The 9,514-nt window shown below is 37.8% G+C and overlaps 1 protein-coding gene across 1 annotated transcript; it reads left to right on the top strand.

Moving 5' to 3' along the window:
* The first annotated feature begins 7,482 nt into the window (after positions 1-7,482).
* On the top strand, positions 7,483-9,365 carry LOC132797080 (splicing factor ESS-2 homolog). The gene is made up of 2 exons (XM_060808567.1): positions 7,483-7,934; positions 7,995-9,365. Exons 1-2 carry the CDS (start codon positions 7,589-7,591, stop codon positions 9,158-9,160), a joined length of 1,512 nt encoding a protein of 503 aa, XP_060664550.1. The 5' UTR covers positions 7,483-7,588; the 3' UTR covers positions 9,161-9,365.
* The last annotated feature ends 149 nt before the right edge of the window (positions 9,366-9,514 follow it).

Here is a 9,514-nt window from a genome sequence, read left to right as displayed (position 1 = left end):
GTATTTCAAATGTTTCATCGAGTTTAGTTCATGTGATAGCTTAATTTTGTGTATTTAATTGATCAACTGTTAGATTGACGTATTTATAGCAAGGGATTCATATAATATATATTATTCTTAATAGTAGGCAAATATAATTTCTGAGTTACAAATTTACAATCGAATTGTGAAATATGAAAACTTAGCTAACCAATAAGCTTTCCCTAGCATTTAATCATACTGTCGCAACTGATAAATCGATGTGTATAGCAACAAGTTATGGTATAGTCAAATTTAATTTCTAATTTTTAAATCAACAATTTAATTCTAAAATATAAACAGTGATAAGGTTTCCCTATTGCAACGTAGTGTTAGTCTATATAGCTTTTCATATGTATACCAAATTATGGTATTTTTTTTAAGGTAGTCCAATATATAATTTCTGATTTAAAAATATACAATTCAATTGTGAAATATGAACAATAAAATAATTGTGAATGCTTATGCATACAACTAATAAGATTTCCTACCATTCAATCACATTGTTGCAAATTGTAATGTGAATTTAGATTTCGATGTGTATACCAACAAGTTATGGTATTTTAGTTTAGAGTAGTAGTAGTAATATCTAATTTGCAAATGTATTCACATACAATTAAGTACATACAACAATAACTATAAGTTTAATGATAACTACAAATTTGGTTGTGATTGGACAAAAATTGAAAAAGTAATTTAAGAAATAGCCTTTTAATACAGGTCTTAGTTGCTTTGGCTGACAATCTGGTATATTGTACACTCAATGGTATATTTTGTAGGTAGTACTATATTAATATACCAAATATATAATTTGTTATATTTTTAGTCTATTTGTGATACCTTAAATTGGTAGTCAAAGATAATTTCTGGTTTATAAATCTGCGATTTAACATAATTGTGAAATATTGATAAAGCTAAGTGTAACGTGTACTCGTAAATGTGTAAGCATATAACTAATAAGGCTTGCCTAGCATTCATATTATTGCAACTGACAAGTCGTAATGTGAATCACTTATGTTATATTAGCCACACCTTTATGTGTGAATACCTCTCGATGCTGATACTGATTAATCTAATCTAATAAATATTATCAAATTATTAACAACAAGTTTCATTATTAAGTCTCTCTGACACTTATTCGTAACTTGCTCGATCGGGAAATCTGCCTTATCTCGCGGTGTTCCACTATAGACTACACATAACTGGACTTTGTAGATACGTATGTATTTATTACCTATGCTATATAGTACTTTTAGAGGACAGAGACCCGTCGACTGAAGCATGTGACATGTGTGTTTGTGTGTGGTTATCATTAGTAACGGCACGTTTGTGACGTGTTGGGCATACCATTTCGTATAATCGAATATATACGAGTATATATATAATCGTATGTACTTTATACAGATGTGGGATATAGAGGGGAATCTTTGCGATTTCACACGTTGTCATGAATGCGTCTAGGCGCAACTGACAAGCCGTCAAAACGCGGCATTCATTAGTCACAAACTCAAGCGAAACAAAACAAGAGAACAACAACAGAGACAAAAATCAGAGCATTTGAAAATAGCATTTAAAAAGTGACGTGTGTGTAGGCAACCTGAGATCACAGATATTGATTATGGCGCTATTGAACTTTGACCGAAAGTAAGGCAACAAAATGATGCTGGATCATCAAAGAGCTGTCACATCATTCGGGTATTCGAGTAGTAAATAGAAGAAGATACGTCATAAGTCTCACGGGGTGCCGCTTATCCAAGTTTTTCGCAGCGTCTAAAATTTAATAACGCCATTTACAGTTGCTTTTGCCGAAGCAGTTGTTGTTGTTGTTGTTGTTGCTTCTGCTGCTGCTTCCATAAATAACAGCAAATTGGCATGCATTCTGGCTTCCAGTTGAGACACGGCCCGGGAGCACATAAATTTCTCAACACTTGCATAAAATTCATAAAAACAATAACACAAAAAGACTGAAACAACAACAGCAACAACAACAACAACAATGAGAGCAACAGATGTGTCGTCGATCAGAGAGGGTAAAAGGCATTCCAAAAGTGTTGTTGAATGGGCCACATGGATGAGAATTGGAAGCATTACACAGTACTTATGGACACATGCGAGTGATTTCCAACTTATCAGCATTATCACATAATTATTATAAATATCTTACAATTTTCTCTACTCACTTTGTGTGCAACCTTTTTCTATGAAATCTACAGCAACACTTGAGAAACTATCTATCAACATAGTTTTGTTTAAAGACTTGCAACAGACTTTCGAAAATAGTTTATTCTAATAATGAAAAGCAAAGTATCTTGGGAATCATAGTATCCAAGGTATAGTAATATTATTAAATAAAGTGTCTTTAGAAAATAGTTTATTATAATAATGAGAATTAAAGAATCTTGGGAATCATAGATATAAAAAGAATTTGAAAATTTCTTGAAATATTGAAATAAGGAGTCAGGAAATCACATATTGAAATAAGCACGATTCACGAATAATTTAATATTCAATCTTCTAAATCTTCTAGTTGATACATAGCTGATGTTTTCTTCACAAAATAATTTATTTCATTCATTAGAATTAAAGTATATACTTAAGTTAAATTGCAATACTGAGTTTAATATGATATTCTAACTGCAAATTTATGATATACTTTTAAATATTCTTTTAATTTTCTTAAAATATCAAGAGTCAGTAATAACTTAAATGTTTATTATTAATTTAATATTTAATATGGCTGCAATCTTTCTGAATGATATCGAAATCATTTGAGAATCAGTTAAGATAGTAAGCTGCAATAATATTAAGTGAAGGTTTTTAAAATGGAAAATTTTATAAAATGTTTGCAACTAGATAGAGAAAATATATGTTTAAGAATAACTAAAATATTCCCTTTAAATTTAATATTAAGCATAAGATAGTTTAGCGATAAGTTAAAAGAGAAATAGTTTGCTGCATTGAAAGAAGTTGCTAAGAATAAAAAATAAATAGAATGATTAAATCGGCATGTAAAGAATTATCTTTATTTTAAGTTGGACTATAGAACTCATGTGTCAAATCTGTGATTCATTTAAAGCAAAAGTGACGTCACCGGAAGAAGCATTTCACACTGATTACAGAAATTCCTGTTGGAAATATGTGAATAATAAGCCATTGAAGCTCATTTAGCTGGAATACTAAGTTGAGTGCGACTTCATACGTGAAGTATCAGCTATAGCAATCGACAACGAAAACCTTACACATATCGCTCAAGTTCGTAAGCTTCTATTTGGCATAATCATATAGTATATGTTTGTCCACTTATATTTATATATTTTATCAGGACTGATAAGTCTTATCGTTAGATGACGTAGTCCAGCACACAATATGCCCAACCCAAGCATAGTCCAAGTTATATACAACATGCGACATGGCCTTGGATTACAATTGCGACAGTCGATAATGTCGATTACGAGAGAGAGAGAGAGAGAGAGCAAAGCGAAGACGCCAGCCACTTCAAAAGGCCAATGAAAGATGATTTTGTGGATGCCACTGTAAAATGCATATTTGAATATTTATTGCTCTCTGTCCGGCATTCCACTGCGGTAGGTCCATGTCTCAGTGGATGTGTGCATGTGTGTATATGTGACTGTCACTGTGTAGGTGTGTGCTGTGTCGCCTGTTCGATCGATACGTCGCTCTTTCGTTCGTTCGTTCGTTTGTTCTTCCATTCGTTTGTTCCGTTAATTCGTTCGCTCGGCCGCCTCGCCTGCCTAATGGTGTCAAATGGCTGGAAGGTTTTCAAGTGGCAACAGCAACAACTTCAACTGTTATTCTTATCAGCTTGCGCAGTGCTGTGTGCCATTGTTATTATTGTTGTTGTTGTTGTTGCTGCTGCTGTTGTTGTTGTTGACTGCATTTTCCGCACAAGTTCAAGGCGCGTCCATAGCTAATCGCTTTGAAAGTGAAACCGTGTTTATATTTTGACTTATTTTTTCCGCTTTTTCATTGACACTTGAATCTTTGTTTATGCGAGCATCGTGTTTGCTTTTATACTCTTCCTTCTCATTTGTTGTTGTTGTTGCTGTTGCTGTTCTCCCTTTCAAATACCCTGTAACATGTGTAGCATATTACCATTGACAAACCATACTTGCGGCTTTCTCAACCTTTTGTTGCAAGGCATTTCATGTTTCGAGTGCCTTTTACCTGCATACTTTTTTTTGGAATGCATAATTGATAATCAAATGTTTATGCTTCAAATTCAAAATAAAAAAGGTAAACGTTAAGTGAAAATATATAAATATATATGTGTATGTGAGATTATACTAATGTATTGTATATTGTATATCCAGCATAGAAATGTTTTGTTACTCTAATATACATAGTAAAGAGGGTGAAATGTATTTACTATAATTCGTATTATGTTTAAATAAAAATGTTAAACACAATTGATTGTAATGAAAGGAGAATCACTTGAGAGCTAGCCAATTTAATTTTGTATTCACATTTGCAGTTAAATATTACCAAAGTAATTTCATTAATTAAAAGTTCACATAAAATTGCATTCTATTTTTATGTAGTAGGGTATTTTCAAGTCGAGAACATGTTACAGCTAACATGCCAGATTTTGAGATGAAGTCGAGAAGTCAAAGTCGAAGTTGAAGACGAAGACAAAGACAAAGGCAAAGGCGAAGTCAAAGTGAAGTGCTGCAACCCTTTGTGGTTACGCCTTCGACTAACGGCATTACCTTTTCCTTTTTCCCTTTGCTTTCCGGGCATTTGGGGAGCACGCATGCGCGACTCTCGAGTGGATATTGACATATTGCTGACACGCCCACAAACAAATCTGTGCGACGTCGCTTCGCATCGCGTCGCGACGTTGCGATGTTTCAAGTCGAGCATATGCTGCCCTTTTTTTTATGCATCTACGACAGACGCACGTGCCTTGCAAAATGACAGAGACGGAAGACAGAGGAGGAGATGAGATGAGATGAGAGAGGGAGACAAGTACAAAGCTGACAGGCAACAAAGTAGCACCGTTTATGAGCCGTGAAAATTATGAAATACAAAAAATACAAAAACAAACAACGAATGCAGTTTGGGTGCAAATACGAGTATGTGCATACAAATTATATTTTGATGGTTGTCGCGTCGGACTAATTAATATTACACAATATTGCAACAGGCCATCAATTAACGTTCCTCCTCGATGTCGATGTCGATGTTGAAGTCGAAGTCGCAGCAGTGGCAGTTGCAATTAAAGTTGCCCAAGGAGTCTCTTTCTCTCTCTCTCGCTCTTTCTTTCTCTCTCGCTTGTTGATTCAACGGAAATTGAGCGAGTAATTCAAGAAAATGTTGCTCGGAAATGTCGTGCCATAAAAATCGTTTGCCACAGCGTGTTGAAAAGCGTCTCCTGAACATCTTAGGATCTGCTTCAGCTGCACTTTCCCTTGCCTCGCCTCGCCTTGCCTCGGATCCCTCGAAAACGCGGCGCACTTACCAAAATTAATGCCATCGATGACAACGCTGCCTGCAACAATAAAAGGCCCCAGAGCCCATCGAGTAGGCCCCAAAAATAGATGGCAAATAACATTATGCTGCAGTCAGGCAAACCAAAAAAAGAACAAAAAGGGACAAAGCAGCCACTGAAATTATGATGACGACGTTTCTGCTGCTGCACCACAATTATTGCCAACTGTTAACAGATTTGTTGGCACTGCAACAGCAGCAACATCACAGTGGCAACATTGGAGGGGAAACATTTGTATGATAATGATAATGGCATGTCGATGTCGATGTCGATGGCGATGGCGACGTCGATGGTGTTCCCTCTGAAATTGAGTCATTTTCATTGGAATTATTGCCATTATTGCCGCTGTGGAAATGCATAAGAACAGCCAGTGTTGAAGTTATGCAATTTGTGATCAGTTCAAAGAGAAATTCATTTAACGAGTTTCCATTCTAGACACCAATAACAAACAACTGCCAAGTTTGAATCTGCTGTGCAATTTCTTGTTATCACATCTTGTATTATTTATTATTTATTTTTATATATAGATTTATAACATTATAACGAATCTGCAAAGATGTTTAATAAATAACTACAAAATTTTCAGAATATTTATAATCACAAAACACAAAAAAAACGAATTCTTCAATTCTTCACCAGCCGCTTAATTGAAGTGAAGCATGGCATGAACATATCCCAACCAATCACCTTCGTCATCATCATCATTATCATCATCTGGATCAATATGATCGCAATATTCTCTTGCGAACAGATTGAAAATGCAACGACAGTTGGGGCAAGATCTCGATTGTTCAAACCAGCGATAAATGCACTTCTTGTGGAACCAATGCTCACAATCCAAACGCATCAGATCACGTATCTTGTAGTTATCACTTTTGATGTCCTCCAGGCATACAGTACATGCCTTGTCTGGTATTTGGTATGCCAAGTCTCTTCTGACACCTCTTCGTAGAAGGCTTGAGAATAGATAAACACCTAGAACCAGGGCTGGCGTAAAGGTGACCGTCATCAGGATAAATAGCATAATATTTGCTAATAAATCCATTGTTATATTTTGCAAATTTTAAACTAAAATATATTCGATTGTGTCTGAATTCGATTTATGACTATCAACATTTTAGAGTAAATGGACCTATGATAATTGCCACAAGGGTTGCTCACAGCTTTAAAAACTCTTCGAAAAAAATAATACAAGATTTGATTTTGCACTGCTTGCTGGTTTAAAAACGTAATGAAAGCAGTGCATGCAAAGCAGGTGAAAGCAGTCTCACGACCCTATTTTCAAAAGTTTTTTTTTTATAGCAATACAAAATCTGCTTTTAAGAAGCGAACAAACACAACAAAAAAATTAATGGTATAAAAAATCAAGCCATCAATGCCACATCTTCTTACAAATATTACAAAAATGTATATTATATTTTATTATTTAGTTTATATTCGTTTTATTGTGTATTGTATCTATTGCATAGAACCTACTATTTTTTGAAATAGATTAAAGTAGCTTAATTGATTTACAGGGGGGTCATGATTTATGTTTAATATAACTTCTTAGTACAAAAGCAAAAAACAACAATAATCCTGTAGATTGACGATTCAAAATAGTTGTATAAAGAAGATATAGCCCAATTCACAGAGTTAAGCGATTTTATGAGGCAGTCATAAGACTCACTTCCATTTTTCGTCATGTAATGCCATCGGCTTGATTTTTTAATATAGTGCTACCTAATTACTACAAAGATGTATCAAAAACTTTCGCGGACAAGATAAGACTTTATTTGTATATTCTGTTATATGTTTACAAACAAATTTTGCGAAATGATAAATTTGAAAATAACAGCTTTTTCAATTAAATTGTATCAACATGGAAGTGCCCTTTGTGTAATCGATTATTCGATAAATTTGTCGCCTGGCGATCTGGCAACTTCCCAGCTGACTTTCAACTGAACTGACCATTAATTGTACATTTGTAAACTCAAGCTACGGTCACACTGCTTCAAACGTTTGTTTTCCTTGTTTGTACGAAAGAAATTACCCACATAAATAAACATTGGCAAGCGCACAATGGCCGATATGCCCAGAACGCCCAGCACACCTGGCAGTCTAGCCATGGAAATGGTGAAGGCACAAAACACAGCACTGGCCGAATTCAAGAGACCGTTGCCCAGCCACACAGAACGTCGCAAAGTGAAACCTAAAATTCTGACGGAGGAGCGCTACATCGAGGAGATGTCCAAGATCATACAACGTGACTTCTTTCCCGATCTGGAGCGACTGCGTGCCCAAAACGATTACCTGGACGCGGAGGGGCGTCGCGACTTTCTGCAAATGGCCGAAATTCGAGCACGCTACAGCATGGGACGCTTCCCTGGCACTGGCAGCCGAAGCGGCACCGCTGGCCGCAACAATGGTAAGCTGTCAAATCAATTGCCGAGCACTAACAGTAGCGAAAATGTTGTCTTTTGTGCAGCCATGTCGCCCGCCACATTCGAAACGCCTCTGAGCACTGCAAATGGCAGTGCAACGCCGCGCGCCGAGACACCGCAGTCCAACAGAAGCAACAAGAGCAGCAGAAGTGACGTTGAGGGCGGCTGCCAGGAGGGCATTGCAAGTCAAATGTCGCTGGACTCGTTTCTACAGCACTATACCAGCGAGGACAATCAAAGCTTTCAGGAGATCATCGAGACCGCTGAGACGAAGCTGCGCCAGAAATACGCGGTACTCTACAACCACGAACACTTGTCTGCGGAGCAGCTGCAGCGCGCTTTGATGTTGCCCAGCATTGAGAAACAGTTCGAGGAACCCGATCCGCTGCGCAAGATTGAGACCTGGAAATACACGAATATGAATTCAATCATGTATGTGCCCGACGGCGTTGAACTAACCGAACAGGAGCGTGTCCAACTCGCCGAACGCAAGCAGAGCATACAGCACAAGGCCACCAGGCTGCCAGCAATGCATATGGGTCACCAGGATGAGGCAGCCAATGCCGCTACAGCCGAAGAAGAGATTGGCGGCGGCACCGCAACGCCACGTATACGTGGCTTTGATTTGCTGCGTTCCCCATCGCCGCGACCCGGCGAAGCCTTCTCGCCCATCATGACGTGGGGAGAAATCGATGGCACACCATTTCGCCTGGATGGCGGCGATACACCGCTGCGCAGCACTACGGCTGGACCCTCGTTTCGCATTAACGAGAACTCGCGACGCGAGAACATTGCCATTGCGCTGGCCGAGAAGGTGAGCGAGAAGATGCGCAATCAGAAGCAGCAGGCGTTGAATACGGCACGCCGCAACATTGGATCGCCATTCGTGCGCTCCAACATGGAGCGTTTGGCCAGCATGTCGCCGGCAGCACGTCGCCTGGCCTCCGGCAAAATAGGCATGCGCAATAATACGCCGTTCCTAACGCCATCGCCCGCTACTACGAAGAACAAACTGAAGATTACACCGAAAGTGGTGCGTTCATCAAATGTGATTAACAGTGACAGCAGACAGCAGCAGCAGACACCAATCTCGTCCAGCAGCAGAAGCAGCAGTCATCAGGCAACCCCCATCGATACGGGCTCCACGCTCACCGATGATCTGCTCAAGATTCCCACAAAGCGACGCAGCGCCGCCGCCGACTTCTTTTGAGATACATTGTAGTTGCAATTGTTGCTAATGTAGATTTGATTTGATGATGAAGTGAACAACAGTTGGCCTAGAAATTCATGGTAGGAATGGAGTCGAATATTTTGTTATTCTTCGTACATTAAATAAGAATAATTTGTATGCATATTTAGAAAGTTTATGCAAGAAATGAGGATTCCTCAGGTATTTTTTTTTTGCTTAAAGAAATGTAATAAATACAGCAGGAATCTTGCGTACAAATAATTATTAAATTTCCATTTGTTTTGCACTTTAATTAGAATGATTTGTATTTAAACATGTTTAATAATGGAACATTTTTCCAGATTTCAGCGAAGGTATTCTACGAAAAAAATTGAA

Source organism: Drosophila nasuta, chromosome X (genome assembly GCF_023558535.2).
Source record: "Drosophila nasuta strain 15112-1781.00 chromosome X, ASM2355853v1, whole genome shotgun sequence".
Taxonomy (NCBI): Eukaryota; Metazoa; Arthropoda; class Insecta; order Diptera; family Drosophilidae; genus Drosophila; species Drosophila nasuta.
This window is presented reverse-complemented; position numbering and strand designations above follow the sequence as displayed.

What these genes read in the sequence shown, in the direction of transcription:
- LOC132797080 (XM_060808567.1), top strand. Translation starts at nt 7,589, where the DNA reads ATGGCCGATATGCCCAGAACGCCCAGCACACCTGGCAGTCTAGCCATG. An exon ending in CACCGCTGGCCGCAACAATG is followed by an intron (nt 7,935 to 7,994) that starts GTAAGCTGTCAA and finishes TCTTTTGTGCAG; the next exon opens with CCATGTCGCCCGCCACATTC.